At 44.5% G+C, this 18,706-nt stretch overlaps 1 protein-coding gene across 1 annotated transcript in view; it reads right to left on the bottom strand.

Moving 5' to 3' along the window:
* adgrf6 (adhesion G protein-coupled receptor F6) overlaps nt 1–18,706 on the bottom strand; it is a 187,726-nt gene that overhangs the window by 85,430 nt on the left and 83,590 nt on the right. Inside the window, exons 5-24 of the mRNA XM_079831145.1 lie at nt 7,498–7,644; nt 7,218–7,364; nt 6,816–6,962; nt 6,436–6,588; nt 6,170–6,325; nt 5,758–5,904; nt 5,498–5,656; nt 4,820–4,966; nt 4,567–4,713; nt 4,299–4,445; nt 3,910–4,062; nt 3,644–3,799; nt 2,980–3,126; nt 2,720–2,878; nt 2,433–2,579; nt 1,699–1,845; nt 1,278–1,424; nt 835–987; nt 568–723; nt 10–156 (exon numbers count right to left, since the gene is read on the bottom strand). Of these exons, the coding sequence (XP_079687271.1) occupies nt 10–156; nt 568–723; nt 835–987; nt 1,278–1,424; nt 1,699–1,845; nt 2,433–2,579; nt 2,720–2,878; nt 2,980–3,126; nt 3,644–3,799; nt 3,910–4,062; nt 4,299–4,445; nt 4,567–4,713; nt 4,820–4,966; nt 5,498–5,656; nt 5,758–5,904; nt 6,170–6,325; nt 6,436–6,588; nt 6,816–6,962; nt 7,218–7,364; nt 7,498–7,644 (3,009 nt within the window). The remainder of the gene's footprint in view (nt 1–9; nt 157–567; nt 724–834; nt 988–1,277; nt 1,425–1,698; nt 1,846–2,432; nt 2,580–2,719; nt 2,879–2,979; nt 3,127–3,643; nt 3,800–3,909; nt 4,063–4,298; nt 4,446–4,566; nt 4,714–4,819; nt 4,967–5,497; nt 5,657–5,757; nt 5,905–6,169; nt 6,326–6,435; nt 6,589–6,815; nt 6,963–7,217; nt 7,365–7,497; nt 7,645–18,706) is intronic.

Below are 18,706 nucleotides of genomic sequence, written 5' to 3'. Positions count from 1 at the left end.
TGTTCTCACCAGTAGTCATGTCGATATCTGTGATATTTATGCTGCTGCTCAGAGTCAAGGGCAGGCTGATATTTCTGACGATATTCCGTAAGTAGTTCACCAGGAACAAGTCAAAGAATCTCACATCAATGTCAATCATGTACTTAGAAGGTAGTACTGCAAGAACAAACAGAAGCAGGTTTAGCACAATTAGTACAATTCATTAAATCATTAAATTAACAAAAACGTCAGATTTTTTAAAAGACCTTCTTTGTAGCCTAAACTTTATAATTTAAAAGAACATTACCTATGTTGTTAATATTTTAATGAAAAAAATCCATATAATAGACTATGTGTTTTACACAGAATTATTTGCAAACAAAAACAAGCACTTAATAAGTCTGTTTATACCAGAAACAAAATGCAGTAAAATCAAAGCAGGAAAAACAGAATAAATTAATTATAGGGAGAAAACGTCTCGGTTACGTATGTAACCCTCGTTCCCTGAAGGAGGGACCGGAGACGTATGTCAGACGTAAACGAATGAAAGGGAACTAATGTTGTCGTAGAATGATGCCAGTGTCTCACCTTGACAGAACTGTCCATCGACTGGAAGGGCATTGATACATGTACATGAACCATTAGTGATGACATCACAGGCCACGTATGAGTGACACGTGTCATTTGGCCAAACAAACTGACCCTCACATTTACACTGATACTGAGTTTGGTTCAATGAACACACTGAAAAGCAGAAGAAAAAGTCAAAATATCAAATCATTTACAGCAACATTAATGATGTATAAAGTTTATTCTTAGCTAGTTAACATTACAAAGCAGAGACAGAGCTCATACCAGTAGTTATGTTGATTTCTGTAATGTTGGTGCTGTCACTGATCATGTAGGGCAAATTGAAAGACATCAGAAGGATCCTCAGCTGATCAGTGATGCTACTATCCACACTATTGATCTGAATTTCAATCAGGTATTCAGTCAAAGGTAGAGTCACTGTAGAAAAAGAAAAAGAAAACATCCAGAAATGATGACTATGCCTTTCACCTACAAATACAATAATCAAAGTTCACAAAAGGAAATAGATCATGATTTTTCAAGCCAACGGGATTTCATGCAGCAGTTTTTAAACAACTCCAGTATGCATTTAAGAAGGTTTTATAACGGCAGAAAATAGAAGTAACAGAAAAACACAACAAACCATATTTTAGATTGAACTGATATTTCTGCAAAGATTTACTTACAATATTAATCAAATACATCATGAAGTATATTTTCATGCTCACCATTGCATGGGTTACTGATGCTGACTGATTTATTTCTATTTGTAACAGTAAACCCACTCAAGCAGGAACAGTTGTAACTCCCAAATGAGTTGGTGCAACGAGAGTTTAGACCACATAACTCTGCTGTCTTCAGACATTCATTCACATCTTTATTACAAAAACACATGAAAAAATATATTGTTGCTATTAGGAACACTGAATTATCAATGGCACTTTAATTCACATCTATTATTTCTTATGTTTTGGTAACTTTATAAATAGGGGATGAAAAAGGTTTTGTATGCAACAGTTGGAAAAAACAAAACAAAAGCAAATTGCTATTCGTGTTAAATATTAATATTACAAAAATTATGTCTAAAAAAAACTATACTACGTCATTTTCCAAAATTTTACTATATATAAATGTGATTATAGGATTTACCTCTACATGTGTTATTGATACTTATGGGGAGACTTGAGTTTGCCGCAGTGAATCCATCCAAACATGAGCAGCTGTAACTTCCTATTTCATTTGTGCAGTTGGAATCTGGACCACATACAGATGGACTGACCAGACATTCATTTATATCTATTAAAAAAACAACAAATGAAAAATAACAAAACTATTAATTTTACAGCAATAAATTAGTTTATATATATATAAATAAAAATTAAGACATGACAGATCTCTGGTATTTAAAAAAAAGTATTCAAATTATAATTCCAAGATGGGGAAAAAAAGAAAAAATATTAATTTGTTTGGTGATGTTACACCTCCAACAGGAACAGCTAAAACTCACAGCAGTGTTCACACAAACTGTAAAGATATAGCACCTCTGTACTCTCAACTTAATGAGATTAAAACAAAACAAAGTCAGTGGATAAGGTACCACTTTAGTATGGGGGACACAAATTCACTATTAACTACGACTTTTGCTTTACTAAACTCCTATTAACTGCTTATTAATAGTTAGTAAGGTTTTTTTGAAGCGTTTAAGATTAGGTATTCGGAAGGATTAAGGGATGTAGCATAAGATCATGCAGAATAAGGTATTAAAGTGTGTTTTATAAGTACTAAAAAAAAGCGAATATCCTAGTAATATGCATGCTAATAAGCAACTAGTTAATAGCGAGGATTGAACCCTAAAATAAAGTGTTACCGTTGATAATACTCACCCTGACATGAGTTGTTGCGGCTCACAGGACTGTCTTTATTGGAGGTATTAAATCCACTCCAGCATGAACACATGTGACTCCCAATGATGTTAATACAATCTGAGTATTGACCACAAACTGATGCTGCGTCTTCACATTCATTGATATCTGGAAGAAAAAAGAGTGAGAAGTTATTGCATAAATATTAACATTTTCTAAACCACCCCATGTGTCAAGCGTCTGAACACATACTGGATGTGTTACTACAATTATAATCAGTACTTTTGTGATCTAATGTGATTTCTTACCTCTCTGACAAAGCGGACCCTCTGAAGGGAGAGCTTGAATACATCCACAAGTGCCTCCCACAATGGCATCACACTCATGATAGGCCCTGCAGGTGTCATTGGGCCAAACATGCTGCTTCTCACACTTGCACTCATATTCTGTTCCATTTAACCCGCACACTGTAATAGAATAGGATTTATTAATCTGTGCTCAAACTGTCAATTTCTCCTAATAATGAACTCTTCTTAGTATGTGACATGATGAAACATTCTGTTCTTACCAGTAGTCATGTTGATATCTGTGATATTTATGCTGCTGCTCAGAGTCAAGGGCAGGCTGATATTTCTGACGATATTCCGTAAGTAGTTCACCAGGAACAAGTCAAAGAATCTCACATCAATGTCAATCACGTAGTTAGAAGGTAGTACTGCAAGAACAAACAGAAGAAGGTTGAGGTGTTGTGTACTGTGATGTTAATATTTGTATGGCAAAACTCCATATAATAGATCATTTGTCTTACACAGTTATTTGCGAGAAAAGAATAAAAGAATAAAAAAAGGACATAATCAGTCTGTCAATTCCAGCAGCAAAATGCAGTAAAATCAAAGCAAAAAAACAAACAAACAAAAAATTAGCCCAAGCTTTATCATTTAAAAAATCATTACTGTGTTGTTATATGTTTATGACAAAACTCCATACAATAGACTATGTGTTTTACACAGAATTATTTTCAAACAAAAACAAGCACATTATCAGTCTGTTTATACCAGGAGCAAAACGCAGTAAAATCAAAGCAGGAAAAACAGAATAAATTAAATATAGGGAGAAAACGTCTCAGTTATGTATGTAACCCTCGTTCCCTGAAGGAGGGAACGGAAACGTACGCCGGACATCACCGACTGAAAGGGAACTAATGTTGTCGTAGAATGATGCCAGTGTCTCACCTTGACAGAACTGTCCATCGACTGGAAGGGCATTGATACATGTACATGAACCATTAGTGATGACATCACAGGCCTCGTATGAGTGACACGTGTCATTTGGCCAAACAAACTGACCCTCACATTTACACTGATACTGAGTTTGGTTCAGTGAACACACTGAAAAGCAGAAGAACAGTCCAAACATCAAATCATTTACAGCAACATTCATGATGTATAAAGTTTAAACTTAACTATTTAACATTACAAAGCAGAGACAGAGCTCATACCAGTAGTTATGTTGATTTCTGTAATGTTAGTGCTGTCACTGATCATGTAGGGCAAATTAAAAGACATCAGAAGGATCCTCAGCTGATCAGTGATGCTACTATCCACACTATTGATCTGAATTTCAATCAGGTATTCAGTCAAAGGTAGAGTCACTGTGGAAAAAGAGAAAAAACATCCAGAAATGATGACTATTCTTTTTTTTACCTAGAGATACATAATCAAAGTTCACAAAAGGACTCCAGTATGCATTTAAGAAGGTTTTATAACGGCAAAAAATAGAAGTAATAGAAACACACAACAAACCATATAATAGATTTAATTGATATTTTTGCAAAAATAAATTTACAATATTAATCAAATACATCATGAAGTATATTTTCATGCTCACCATTGCATGGGTTACTGATGCTGACTGATTGATTTGTATTTGTAACAGTAAACCCACTCAAGCAGGAACAGTTGTAACTCCCAAATGAGTTTGTGCAGCGAGAGTTTAGACCACATAACTCTGCTGTCTTCAGACATTCATTCACATCTTTATTCAAAGAAAAGTTTAACAAATTCATTTCTGCATTTAGCATTAAAAATGTAATGGCAGAAGAAAAAATATTCTGTTAGTTTCCAAAATGACATGCATAATAAATTTCATGATTTACCTGTACATTTGTTATTGATGCTGATGGGGAGACTTGAGTTTGCTGCAGTAAATCCATCCAAACATGAGCAGCTGTAACTTCCTATTTCATTTGTGCAGTTGGAATCTGGACCACATACAGATGGACTGACCAGACATTCATTTATATCTATGACAAAAAAAAAGTATTCACACAAATTGTAAACACATAGCAGCTCTGTACACTCAATTTTATGCGATAAAAAAAGAAAACAAAATCAGTTGATAATACTCACCCTGACATGAGTTGTTGCGGCTCACAGGACTGTCTTTATTAGAGGTATTAAATCCACTCCAGCATGAACACATGTGACTCCCAATGATGTTAATACAATCTGAGTATTGACCACAAACTGATGCTGCATCTTCACATTCATTGATATCTGGGGGAAAAGAGTGAGAAGCTATTGCATAAATATTAATATTTTCTAAACCACCACACGTGTCAATTGTCACAGAATAAACACATACTGGTCGAGTTACTACAATTACAATCAGTTCAGTCATGACAACTCTCGGAGTGAATATATTTAATCCAGCATTTATTATCATGGGGCATGAAATATACATAGGCTTGATTTTGGTGGAGGAGATCTGCTATGCTGCTGCTGCTAAGCAAATACAATAATTTGTCAAAATAACAAAGGAAAGGCTGCTGCAAGAAATGGTGGAACCCCAGTAACAGATCTCTACAGGTGGTACTGAGGAGACGGAGGGATGACAGAAGTTTTCATGTCATGGTTTTCATATCGCACAGAGTGCCAATCACAGGCTTGGGTACGATATATATGGCTATGTGGATTTGGAAGTTCTTCTGAATGGCTGGTGTTGCGGCATTGAAAGAACCAATCAGCGTTTGTTAGAGTTTCATGCCTGAACAATGTTTTACTTTTGTGATCTAATTGATTTCTTACCTCTTTGACAAAGTGGACCCTCTGAAGGGAGAGCTTGAATACATCCACAAGTGCCTCCCACAATGGCATCACACTCATGATAGGCCCTGCAGGTGTCATTGGGCCAAACATGCTGCTCCTCACACTTGCACTCATATTCTGTTCCATTTAACCCGCACACTGTAATAGAATAGGATTTATTAATCTGTGCTCAAACTGTCAATTTCTCCTAATAATGAACTCTTCTTAGTATGTGACATGATGAAACATTCTGTTCTTACCAGTAGTCATGTTGATATCTGTGATATTTATGCTGCTGCTCAGAGTCAAGGGCAGGCTGATATTTCTGACGATATTCCGTAAGTAGTTCACCAGGAACAAGTCAAAGAATCTCACATCAATGTCAATCACGTAGTTAGAAGGTAGTACTGCAAGAACAAACAGAAGAAGGTTGAGGTGTTGTGTACTGTGATGTTAATATTTGTATGGCAAAACTCCATATAATAGATCATTTGTCTTACACAGTTATTTGCGAGAAAAGAATAAAAGAATAAAAAAAGGACATAATCAGTCTGTCAATTCCAGCAGCAAAATGCAGTAAAATCAAAGCAAAAAAACAAACAAACAAAAAATTGATCAAATTAATTAAGGAGACAAAACTGTGGTTGTCATAGAATGATGCCAGCGTCTCACCTTGACAGAACTGTCCATCGACTGGAAGGGCATTGATACATGTACATGAACCATCAGTGATGACATCACAGGCCTCGTATGAGTGACACGTGTCATTTGGCCAAACAAACAGACCCTCACATTTACACTGATACTGCGTTTGGTTCAATGAACACACTGAAATGCAGAAGAACAGTCGAAAAATCAAATAATTTACAGCAACATTCATGATGTCTAAAGTTTGTTCTTAGCTAGTTAACATTACAAAGCAGAGACAGAGCTCATACCAGTAGTTATGTTGATTTCTGTAATGTTAGTGCTGTCACTGATCATGTAGGGCAAATTAAAAGACATCAGAAGGATCCTCAGCTGATCAGTGATGCTACTATCCACACTATTGATCTGAATTTCAATCAGGTATTCAGTCAAAGGTAGAGTCACTGTAGAAAAAGAGATGGGGGGGGGGGGGGGGGGGGGGATTGGATCTAGACATTACTGATGCCCTGCAAAACCTTTTGTCAAAATTCATTCAAGACTGAAATCGGTTCTCTAAGACCAAAATTTGTCACGTGACCTCACAAGTTTAGCTCAACTGTCCTCGGTTTTGGAGAAAACAGAAGTGTGAAAACTGATATCAAATCAATCAATATAAAAAAAAATAGCTTACCATTGCATGGGTTACTGGTGCTGACTGGTTGATTTCTATTTGTTATAGTAAACCCACTCAAGCAGGAACAGATGTAACTCCCAAATGAGTTGGTGCAGCGAGAGTTTAGACCACATAACTCTGCTGTCTTCTGACATTCATTCACATCTTTATTAAAAGAAGAGTTGAAAAAAAGTATTGCTGCAATTAGGAATTTTCATGCTAATATGAAGATCAACATAAATTTAAATCTTTTTTTGTATGGGTGCCAAACTAAAAAAATTGAGGTGTATTAATTGTCAATTATGTGCGTCTATAAAAGTTACTTTTCAAAGATGTGATACAATAAAAAAAAAAATTAAATGGCAGAAAAAAACGTTTTTAGTTTCAAAAATGACATTAATACTAAATTTCATGATTTACCTCTACATGTGTTATTGATGCTGATGGGGAGACTTGAGTTTGCTGCAGTAAATCCATCCAAACATGAGCAATTGTAACTTCCTATTTCATTTGTGCAGTTGGAATCTGGCCCACATACAGATGGACTGACCAGACATTCATTTATATCTATGAAAAAAAAAAAATTAACAATAATATAGGTATAGCTCACACTAGTATTCACACAAATGGTAAAAGCATAGCAGCTCTGTACACTCAATTTTATGAGATAAAAACAACAAAATCAGTTGATAATACTCACCCTGACATGAGTTGTTGCGGCTCACAGGACTGTCTTTATTTGAGGAATTAAATCCACTCCAGCATGAACACATGTGACTCCCAATGATGTTAATACAATCTGAGTATTGACCACAAACTGACGCTGCATCTTCACATTCATTGACGTCTGAAAAGGAGGGAGATGGTATTGAATAAATGCTCAAATTAAAGATTTTCAAACCACCAATAGTAGGTCTATTCACATTGGTCAGGCATTAGAGCATTAAAATATTGCTACTGATCATTAAAGTATTGCCATCACGATCTTTAAGATCACTAAACTCTGGGCTTCTGGTAATACAGAGGATATCTAAGTCAACTAAAGGAGGGAGAACGTTTTCATATTTGGCACCTAAACTATGGAATAGCCTTCCTAATAATGTTCGGGGCTCAGACTCACTCCTCCAGTTTAAATCTAGATTAAAGACGCATCTCTTTAGCCAGGCATACACATGATGCTTCTCCTAACCTTGTACGCTATAGTTATATCAATGCACCTGATTGTCTTTGCTTAATGCTTTGAACAGCAGCTAAGCTAATTATTTTTCTGTTCTGTTTTTATCTCGGGACGCCCATCCCGAGGTAACTAGAGAATCCGTCAGCTCCAGTCTGGATCCAGCTTCTCGTAAAGACTTCAGATGACCATCACCTGTGAAGAGACGACTCAACTCCTGCGAGGACTTCAGATGACGCTGCTCTGCATCAACACGCACTCATGTTCCCTTTCAAAAGCTACACTCAATGCTGCATAAGCTTATGCAAATGGGAACTGTCTTTGACATAACCAGCTGTGAAAATAGTGTGAAAACACGTCAATGAAATTGACCCGGAGGTATTTATGGCCTCGGCCGGTGACGTCATAGGCGCACCTGCTGCACGAGGCTATAAATAGATGAGCTTCAGCTGGAGCAAACCAGGTCTTTTTGTTTTCAGACCAACTCTGTGTTATGGTGTGTTACAAAGTCTCTGAAAAAAAAAAATTAATAAAAAAAAAAATCTCTCTCTCTCTTTCAAGACTCAACTTGAGATCTTTGTTAGGAGTTAGTTTTCAACATGGCAGTGTGCAGATTTTTCTCTCTCTTTTTCATCTCTGTTACAAAGAAACATTTGTGTAAAGAGTTCTAGTTAAATCTAATCAGTTGGAAACGAGTCAGCCGAGTAAAACGCTGTATATCCATGTTCTCTTTCAAATAGAACTGGATGTGCACGTTTATTGCTGTGTGTGTTTGGGGAAGAGCATGCGGTCGCTGCATTGAGTCAGACGAGTGCGAGCATTGCAAGCCTTTACAGTTAGAATGCTTTATGCTCGTCTGGGTTACTTTCAGTCCGCACCAGTTTTCGGAGCTCTCGAATGGGTTTGTTGACGAGCAAGAGACGGGTCCGTCCCTTTCGCTTGCTCGCTCACCAAATGCATGTTTCCCCGCGTGATCCCGAAGCGCGCTCCGGCGTTTCTTCGGCTCGCGCGGGGAATGATGATGAATCTCTGGGTCCGCGGACCTCGAGCAGCCGCCTGCGATCGTTCCTCACATGATTTATCGAGGTGGTTCCCAATAAACACAGAACGTTCCCCTAACGTTCCCATATGGTTCCCGTTTGGTTATTTTTGTAGGGAACCAAATAAGAACGTTCTGGGAACGTTCTCTATTGGTTGTGTTTTTGTAACCAAAAGAGAACGTTCCCAGAACGTTCCCTGCAGGTTATTTTTGAGGTGTTATTTTATAACCTAAAGAGAACCTTCCCAGAACGTTCCCTGCAGGTTATTTTTGTGATTTATTTTATAACCTAAAGAGAACCTCCCCAGAACGTTCCCTGCAGGTTATTTTTGGGGTTTATTTTATAACCTAAAGAGAACCTTCCCAGAACGTTCCCTGCAGGTTATTTTTGTGATTTATTTTATAACCTAAAGAGAACCTTCCCAGAACGTTCCCTGCAGGTTATTTTTGGGGTTTATTTTATAACCTAAAGAGAACCTTCCCAGAACGTTCCCTGCAGGTTATTTTTAGATAACATTTTTTTATAATATATACGCAGGTTTATTTGTATTTCGTTACTGCGCGCCTCTGATCTGTGCGCGCTTCTCCAGCACGCGCTTTCTTTCGTCATCCACAGAAAGACGCGCACTCGCGTAATTTAAAAATTAACAGGCATTTCGTTTTTACCGACTAACTAACATTAGTTTATCGATCTTTATTTAATAATGGGTTATAATTAATAAATATACCAGTGTAAATAGTGTGATTTCACAGAGATTTGACAAGTAATTGAAGACAACATGATGTTAACCGAGGAGATTTGGTTTACTGACCAAAAGAGAGAAGGCTACGTTCCGTTAATTCAGTGGTAAGAAAATAATGCAGTTATCCCAGTTAAAGTAATCTTTATTCATTATTAATGTCTGTGAATAAAATTCATATTTTAAAACCACATATTGTGTTGAAGTCATTGTTATTTGGCACTTAAACGTACCTGGTTGTGGTAGTAGGTGTCGTCAGTGATACAAGTTACGAAATGCATAATTCCATTTTATTTAATCCTCCATTTGAAGGTTTATGTGCTTGAATTATTTCTATTGATTAAATAAGTTCAAAACAAGACATGGTTTGTAGTAGGCTACTGATTATTGACGTCCATTCATCCGTTCCCTTTCGAAAGGGAACTCGCGCTGCGTCAGTTTGACGCTACGGGGAACGCCTCCAGCGTGACTGGTGCCTGAAATCACAATCAAAAAACGTCAATCCTATTGACAGCCTATGATGTCATCAAGGTGCGACCAGGAAGTATATAAGGGCACCTTGCCAACATGACAGTATCTTTTCGTCTTCAGGGACTGTTTTGCCTGTCTTCACGTGAAACATCTACAAAGAGGATAGCAATGAAGTGTGCTGAGAAGCAATGCCACTTCTGCAGGTGCGTTTTGAATGTGTACCAGGTAGCTTTCGCTTTGGATACACACACACTTTGCTTTTTTTCTCTCTCCGGGCCACCGTACAGTATAGCGCAGATGGTGGCGACGGTGGCCACGGAGAGACATCTGTGGTTTAACCGTTTGGGCATCGGGGAGAAAAATAAGTCCTTTCTCCTTGATGCCCCGGTTTCGCCATCTGAACTTTTCGGCACCTCCGTGGAGGTGGTGATGGGAAAGTTCGGAGAGGTGGAGGCGTGCTCGGCGGCATTCAGAACATGCATCCCGCTGAGGTCCGGGACCGCGCACAGGCAGTCGGGTGTCCCCGGCCCGTCCCAGTCTGAGGGCTGGAGACGGGAATAGCGAGCCAGCGTCGCCTCTCGAGCGCCCCCCGCGGAGGACTGGGGTGCAGTGGAGGCGGGACACCCGCAACAGGAAGAGGAAGGAAGCCGGGGCTGGTAACCGGAACCAGCGCAGGCAGCGGACTCCACCCCCCGAGGAGCGCGGAGATGAACGCTGCCTTTTTCCCTTCCTCTGGTTTTTCCCCCGGGCGCTTTACATCAGGCCGGTGGACCTCTGATGAGCAGAAAATGTGAGATTCTGCCGGCCCGCCTGGCTTGTTTTGTTGAGAGCGCCCCCCTCAGGGTGGCGGGCGGATACTAGCCCTATGGCTGGCTTGAAGCACCGCGAGGAGCGATTGGTGAGTCCCCCTCTGTGAGGGCGAAACATTTTCAAAACTATGTTTTTCAGAACTCTTATACATTCGCTCGCCTGAGAGGTTTTCTGGGGAAATTTGGATCGCCGCTGGATCTTCGCAGGGCCTGCAGCTCCCCGTGAGTAAGCTAAGAACGATCTTCTTTGCAACATTATGTGGTTGTGTATGAATACCTCACTTTCTGCTAGTAGAGTTTGCTGCCTCTCCGTGCTATGTTTTCCCCACTATGTGGGTAACTGAATCGCGCTCTCGCCCGAGGGCTTGTAGCGTAGGGGCGAGCTGTGTTTTTCCTAGCGTAAAAGTGGGAAGTAGCTGAAGACCGGGTATGCACTAATGCACGAGCTGTAGTGAGATCTGCGCCCAGCTCTGCGGGGCTTGTGGAAAAGGGTTTTTGGGGCCTCATTGTGTAATATTAGAGGTGATAATATTTCTTTCCCGAGCCCTGAGTAGATCTAGTGCGGACTTATTTTCGCACCATTTGGCCTAGGCTTTGTCAAGGATGGGGGCGTTCCCTTTTAATGAAAGTGGTTCGCCCCTGGCCTGTCTTTGATAAGAACATGGCGGTGTTTATTCATCCTTGTTTCAGCCTCCTCTTGTTACAGAGTCGTCCGGCCAAGGCCCGCCCCCTTCTCTGCGTTCTGGGGTCACGAGTAATGCAGACGAGGTGTTACAGGAGACAGCGACTTCGCCAGTGGTCGTGGGGTGGAATTAAGCGTCTTTCGCCGGTTTGCGATTAGACTGTATCTGCTGTTTCCTGGAGGACGGTATGGCCGGTGGATTTTCACATGTATGTGATGTTGTTCCCTTGCTTTATGTCTCTGTTTCACCTCCTTTAGGGCCCGGGTCGAGCTGAACATCGGACAAACCTTCTGTTAATGCGGTTCTGGTCGGATGCTCCCCTGAGGCCCGAGCATTGCCAATGGCTGACGCCCTCGCATTTATGGTTGGCCGCTGCATGGAAAGTAAGACAGCCGCCCCGATGCAGGTGACGTAAGTTGTACTCCCCTCGCTGAGGGGGTCTTTGTTTAAGCACTTCCGCTGAGTACACTGCTGTTGGCAATGTGATTAGGTCCATGTTGTCCTGCGCAGGACTGCGCTGTCCTGGGGGCCATAGGACACGGCGAAGCAGGTTGTCCCTAGCTGCCTCTGGGATGGAGCCAGCCCCAGGTGCGGGCGTAGGAGCCAGCTGGCTGTTAGTGGCCAGCTTGGGCGGTCTGGGCAGCAGGACTTCAAGACAGGAAGTCCCGGCACCATGGCCCACGAGTGGGCCTCGGAGGCTCTTCTCCACTGGTGTCGACGTCAGCAGTGACCCGTCATTTGGCCCTGGGGATAAGTCCCCAGGTGCTAACTGGATTTCCAGGCCTTCGTCAGCAGCAGACAGCTGCCGTCAGACCAGGTAGCAGCAGCCAGCCTTCTTAAAGTCTCGGCAGGATCCTTGGAATCTGCAGACCCCCTATTCGGGGGGGTAGGTCCTGCCAGGCCTCCCTGAGGGGTAGGCTCCCGGTCTGGGTTACCTTCGCTCAGGAGTCAGGCCCTGTTTGGCCTCCCTGAGAGCCTGCTGTGGTCAGCAGGCGCTGCCTGGTCTCCCCCGAGGGGGTACCATAGGCACTAAGTCCCTCGACGGCTGGTACGAGCTGCTAAATAGGTGGTAGGCCCTACCGGGCCTCCCTATGGGCCTGCTGTGGGGAAAGCAGGCTCACTCGACATCCTCTGCGGATGGCGTTCCTGGGCCCCAGTCACTGGATGGCTAGCATGAGTGCTAGTGGGTAGTAGGCCTCATCCGGCCTCCCTGAGTGACCTCCCTGGAGGCAAACTCCCGGTGCCCAGCCACTGTGGCGGTGAGCATGAAGTGCTATGTGCACCTTCTGCTATCAGGTGGTAGGCACGGTGGCCTCCCTGACGATGAGCTCACGGTTCCCGGTCGCTGTGGTAATGAGCATGTAACGCTATGGATAAGCACGTTCTGCTGTTGGTTGGTAGGCACTGTGGCCTCCCTGACGACGAGCTCTCGGTTCCCGGTCGCCGTGGCAATGAGCATGGAATGCTACGAGTAGCATGTCCTGCTATCAGTTGGTAGGCACGGTTGCCTCCCTGAGGGCGAGCTCCCGGCTTCCGGTCGACTGTGGCAATGAGCGTGAAGTGCTACGAGTAGCATGCTCCGCTATCAGGTTGGTAGGCATTGTGGCCTCCCTGAGGGCAAGCTCCCGGTTCCCAGTCACTGTGGCAATGAGCGTGAAGTGCTACGAGTAGCACGTTCTGCTTTCAGTTGGTAGGCACGGTTGCCTCCCTGAAAGAGAGCTTCCGATTCTCAGGCGCTGAGACGACTAGCGAAACGAAACGCTAGGCGTGGCGTGCTCTGCTATCAGATGGTAGGCACTGTTGCCTCCCTGAAAACGAGCCCCCGTTTCTCAGGCGCGAGAGTGAGACGGTTAGCGAAGCACGACGGACGGCATGCTCTGCTACCAGGTGGAGGCATTGCGCCTCCCTGGAATCGTTCCCCGGTCCCCAGTTTCGGTAACGGATCGTAGCATGGGCTGCTATCAGGCAAAGCTGCACGGGCTTCCCTGAGGGGATTCGCTTTGTAGTAGGCCCACGTGGCCTCCTCTGAGGGCACGCTCTGGTCTCGTGGTTCCTGGATAAGTCCAGTCACTGAGCAGAGGCCGGCTCCCCGGCCGCTGTGGTGAGCATAAAGTGCTATGAGTGGCACGTTCTGCTATCAGGTGGTAGGCATGGTACCTCCCTGAAAGCGAGCTCCCGGTCCCCAGCCGCTGTGGTGAGCTTGAAGTGCTATGAGTAGCACATTCAGCTTGGCTGTGAGTGCCCGATGTCTTGCAGTTGGTAGGCCCGCTTGGCCTCCCTGATTAAGCGAGTCCCTGGTCTTCCCAGCTACCTCGAGGGCTAGCACGACTGCGATCAGGTATCAGGCCCGTTTGGCCTTCCTGAGGACGAGCGCTGCTGTTGGATGCGCAAGCGGTCTATCAGGTTACCAGGTGGAGGCCTCTCTCGGCCTCCCTGGGGGACGAGTTCCCCAGGCGGGAACACTCAACTGGCTTTATGCTGACAGCTAGTGGCCACCCGCTATCAGGCGCCGGTCTCTGGCCGTTTGCGAGACCTGAAGGCGGTGTTCTTACCCTAGCACGATGAGGTGTCACTGCGGCTATGCGGTCCCGACAGGACGGGACCTTCATAGTGTGCCTACGGCATGGTTGCCTACCGGGCAGGCTTATGAGCTCCTCTCAAGCGAGGGTCTGTTGTGAGCTTACAGCCTCCTGGAGCTGATCTATTGGTGGTAGGTCCCGAGGGGCCCTTCCCGATATATTCAGCCTATAAGGCCTTTGGCCTCCTAAGCACGTTTTAAAGTAAGTGCTTGGTAGATCCGAGGATCGAGCGGCTTGACTCCCCTCGCTAGCAAGGGTTTGAAAGCACTTCGCTGAGCGCTGCTCTCCGGGATAACCCGTCTCTGAGGTCCGGCTAGTCGGTGACGCTGCCCTTTCTTGCAGCACCCTAGCGGGATGTCTCTTCGGAGGCGAGTACCAGAGGCTCTGTACTGTACAGACAGGGTTGACCGTATTACGTGTCCCATACTAGACTGGGTCACCTGGTCAGGTCTCCCTGGTGGCATTCGGTGATAATCTCCCGAATAGTGACTGGCATAGGGTTCCCTCGTAGTTCCCTTGCCACGCTCCCTTAAAGGAACCCCTTCTAAGTCGAATGGGTTGGTTCCAGGCCTTCGAGCAAGGCCTGGGAAGGACCTCATGTGTGTGAAGGTTTCCTTCTCAGGTGATAGCTTGGGCTATGACCGTAGGGAGCGCTGTCACTGACAGCCTAATGTGACCAGAAGGGGAGTGGTTCAGGCATTTCAGCAGAATTTGCTTGTCTTGACAGTTGTCACTGCCATTGGGCATGCACTCCCGTCGGCATGGCGGCGTGGGTATATCGTTCCCCGTAGCGTCAAACTGACGCAGCGCGAGTTCCCTTTCGAAAGGGAAATTTCTCAGGTTACGAATGTAACCATTGTTCCCTGAGAACAGGGAACGAGACGCTGCGTCGCTTTGCCACGAAAACAGTCCCTTCAGACGATGAGATACTGTCATGTTGGCAAGGTGCCCTTATATACTTCCTGGTCGCACCTTGATGACATCATAGGCTGTCGCCGGTCAATAGGATTGACGTTTTTTGATTGTGATTTCAGGCACCAGTCACGCTGGAGGCGTTCCCCGTAGCGTCAAACTGACGCAGCGTCTCGTTCCCTGTTCTCAGGGAACAATGGTTACATTCGTAACCTGAGACGTTTTCCATGCCGCTTATACCATATGGGACGCGGGCATTGCTGGACGATTACTGACGCACAGCAGGGTAAATTATATCGGAGTAAATAGGTTAGGGGAACGTTCCGGGAACGTTCTGGGAAGGTTAGGGGAACGTTCTCCAAACCAACAGGGAACGTTCTATTTACGTAAAGAGAACTTTCCTGGCTAACCAATAGAGAACGTTAGGATGTCTGTTCTGGGAACGTTCTGGGAACCAGAAACTAACGTTCCCAGAACGTTCTGAGAACCAAAAATTGTTATCTGGGTTGTTCGCGCGGTGGCCAGGGCAGTTTGTCTGGTACCGTGAATGAGAGATCCCCGAACGCAGTGAGCTTGAGGTTTCTGTCTAGAAAGCATTTACTTCACGTGTTTTTGTACCCTTGACTTCGACATTTTCGACTATCATGGGTGCGAAATCGCGTGGATATGTGAGAATACCCCAGGTGGGAGACGCTCACGAGCTATCTCTCGCCTGGATCTGCATTTTCATTAAAGAGACATACCTCCCCACAAAGCCATGTAGAAAATAAACGTCGGCTGTCATGGGCAAAGCTTATATATATGAATTATATATTATATATTATGTTATATGGAATATATATATATATAATATATTATTTTATATGGAATATATATTGTATATGATTTATATAAGAATAATAAATATAAAGGGACAGGCTGGTGCTGCGCTGCACACTATGGCTGTCTTGCAGGCATATCAGGCTGACCTTCTGAAGGATTTGAGTGGTTCATTTGGTGACTCAGTTAACTCTGTAGTGGCCATATTTAAAGGAGTGGAAGAAACATGAAGTGTTCACTCAGTTTCTTCCACAATGCACTCAAGGGGAGGGGCTATCAGCCACACAACCTCTCTTCAGTCCTTCAAGATTTAGGGGGGTAATAAGCAGAGTGTGGCGAGTCGCGCTCTCCCTCGTAAAGACTGGAGACCGGCTCGTCATCCTCAACAACCTCCCAGGGCAGACCTCGGGACTGTCATCAATATAAGAAGTCCGGTGGTCTGGTGCCCAGTCTGCCCCCACGGGACAGGGCGTGTCAAACATTTGCTCGCCCCACCCCGTTATCCTCAAAACTACTCCATCCCCGCCGCCTCTGGTGATTCGGGGGGGCAGTGGTTTCCAGTGAAATGTTAGACGTTCAGTGTTTAAATCCTGCTATCATCCAGGACATAGAACGTCTAACATCCCCTCAACAGGAAGTGTTAAAATTGTTACTCTCAGAGTCTCAGGCAGCGTGTGAACTTCTGCCAGGCGTTTCTGCATGGGTGTTAAGCACGGTAAAAATTAGTAAACTAATTTATTTGTCATCCTCCTTGTTTGAACGGCGTGGTCTCCACTTCCGTGAAGGCGGAGTTGGCGTTCGTACTGTCACAAGTGACAGCAGTTACTTCCTGGTCCCCAGTAGGGTGGGGGGGGGGGTGTCCAATCTCAGATCTTCGAGTCTTAAACTGTGAAGCAGTTAAAGTACTCAAGGTCAAGATGTTACAGTGAAGGCAGTCGTGTCGCATATTCAACATTGTGATTGGATTCGGCACGATTGATCCGAAGGACGCATGTATTCGCATATAAAGTCTGCCACAACACAGGAAGTTCCTGAGGTTCGCTTTTGGGGGCAAAAGCTTACCAATTTCGGGTCTTCCATTTGGCCAGCCTTGTAACCGCACGTATACAAAATGTATGGATGTATTACCGGCTCCATTGGGATTCCGGGGCATTCAAATTTTGAATTACAGAGGCGATTGCTAAAATTAGCACAATCACATGAGATGGTGCTTCAACACAGTGTGTTGGCTCATCTAGTTTCTCTAGGGTTGAGACTCAACACCAAGAAAAGTGTTCTTTCTCCTGCCCAGAGAACGACTTATCTAGGGTTTGTTCGGTTTTTGGTCACAAGGTGGGCACAATGGTTTCCCGCTTGAATCAAGACCATTCAGTATTCCCTGAGCAAAGTCAGATCTTCGTCAAGATCTTACTGATCATCAGCACCAGAGTGTTAGGTCTAATGGCATCAGCATCCACGGGTTTCCCTTTGGGGTTGTTGCACATAAGACCGTTTCAGTTGTGGCTCAAAGCCAGAGGACTTAGGGCCAATCCTCAGGCAAATAAAGTGGCGCGCCATGTGGCTTCGTACACTAACTATGTGGTTCAAACCCCGGTTTTTGCCTTGGGTCCCACTCTAGGCGTACCTTGTCGTCGCAAGTTGCTAAAGACGGACGCTTCCCTGACGGGCTGGGGTGCGGCCTTAAGTGGTCGTCCAGCCCTACGGGAATGGGAGGGTCATCAACTCAGTTGGCACATCAACTGCCTCGAGTTGACGGCTGTATTTCTGGCCCTGAAATACTTTCTCCCGTAATTGAGGGGCTGTCATGTCCTAGTGCGGGTGGACAGTACAGCGAAATATCTCATATATAATCACCAGGGGGGTCTGTGCTCACGCTATCAGAATAGCGAGACAGATTTTTCTCTGGGCTCAGAACAAGTTCCTGTCACTCGAGCAGTGTACATTCAAGGGCGGTTGAATGTGGGAGCAGATTTACTGTCCAGACAGAGTTACAGATGGGGGGGTGGAAACTCCACCCAGAAGTAGTCAAGCAGATCTGGATCAGATTTTACAGAGCTGACCACAGGGAGTGGACCTCTTCGCCTCTTCTCAGACAGCGCAATGTCCCTGCTTCTCTCTGTCACCCAGCCCCGCTGGGTCTGGATGTGATGGTTCATACATGGCCCAAAATGCGTCTGTATGCCCTCCTTCCAGTCGCTCTGCTCCTGGGAGTTCAAGCCGGGGTTCGCCAACAAGGGTCTTGCTTCTTATCGATAGCGCTGCGTTGGTCGAACAGGGTTTGGTTCTCGGAGAAAGTGTCTCTCCTCAACGGCTCACCTTGGGCGATTCCGGCGAGGAGGGACCTTCTGTCTCAGGCAGAGGGCACGATATTCCATTCCAGGCCCGACCTGTGGAACCTTCATGTTTGGCCCCTGAAGGGCACCAACTGAGGGACACGGGGCTTTCGCCTGCAGTTATTGAGACCATCCTAAGTGCTAGAGCTTCCTCCACTCTGAAAGTTTATGCTAATAAATGGGGTGTCTTTGAAAGGTGGTGTACGACACAATGTAGATTCAGTCAACTGCCAGGTAACTTCAGTTCTGGATTTTCTGCAAGAAAAGTTGTCATCAGGCACCTGCCCCTCCACTCTCAGGGTTCATGTGGCCGCTCTTTCGGCTTGCCACGCCTTGGTGGATGGGGTGCC

The sequence above is a fragment of the Gobio gobio genome (assembly GCF_949357685.1).
Source record: "Gobio gobio genome assembly, chromosome: 12".
NCBI classification, from domain to species: domain Eukaryota; kingdom Metazoa; phylum Chordata; class Actinopteri; order Cypriniformes; family Gobionidae; genus Gobio; species Gobio gobio.
Note: the sequence above shows the minus strand (reverse complement) of the source record. Positions and strands in the feature narration are given on the sequence as shown.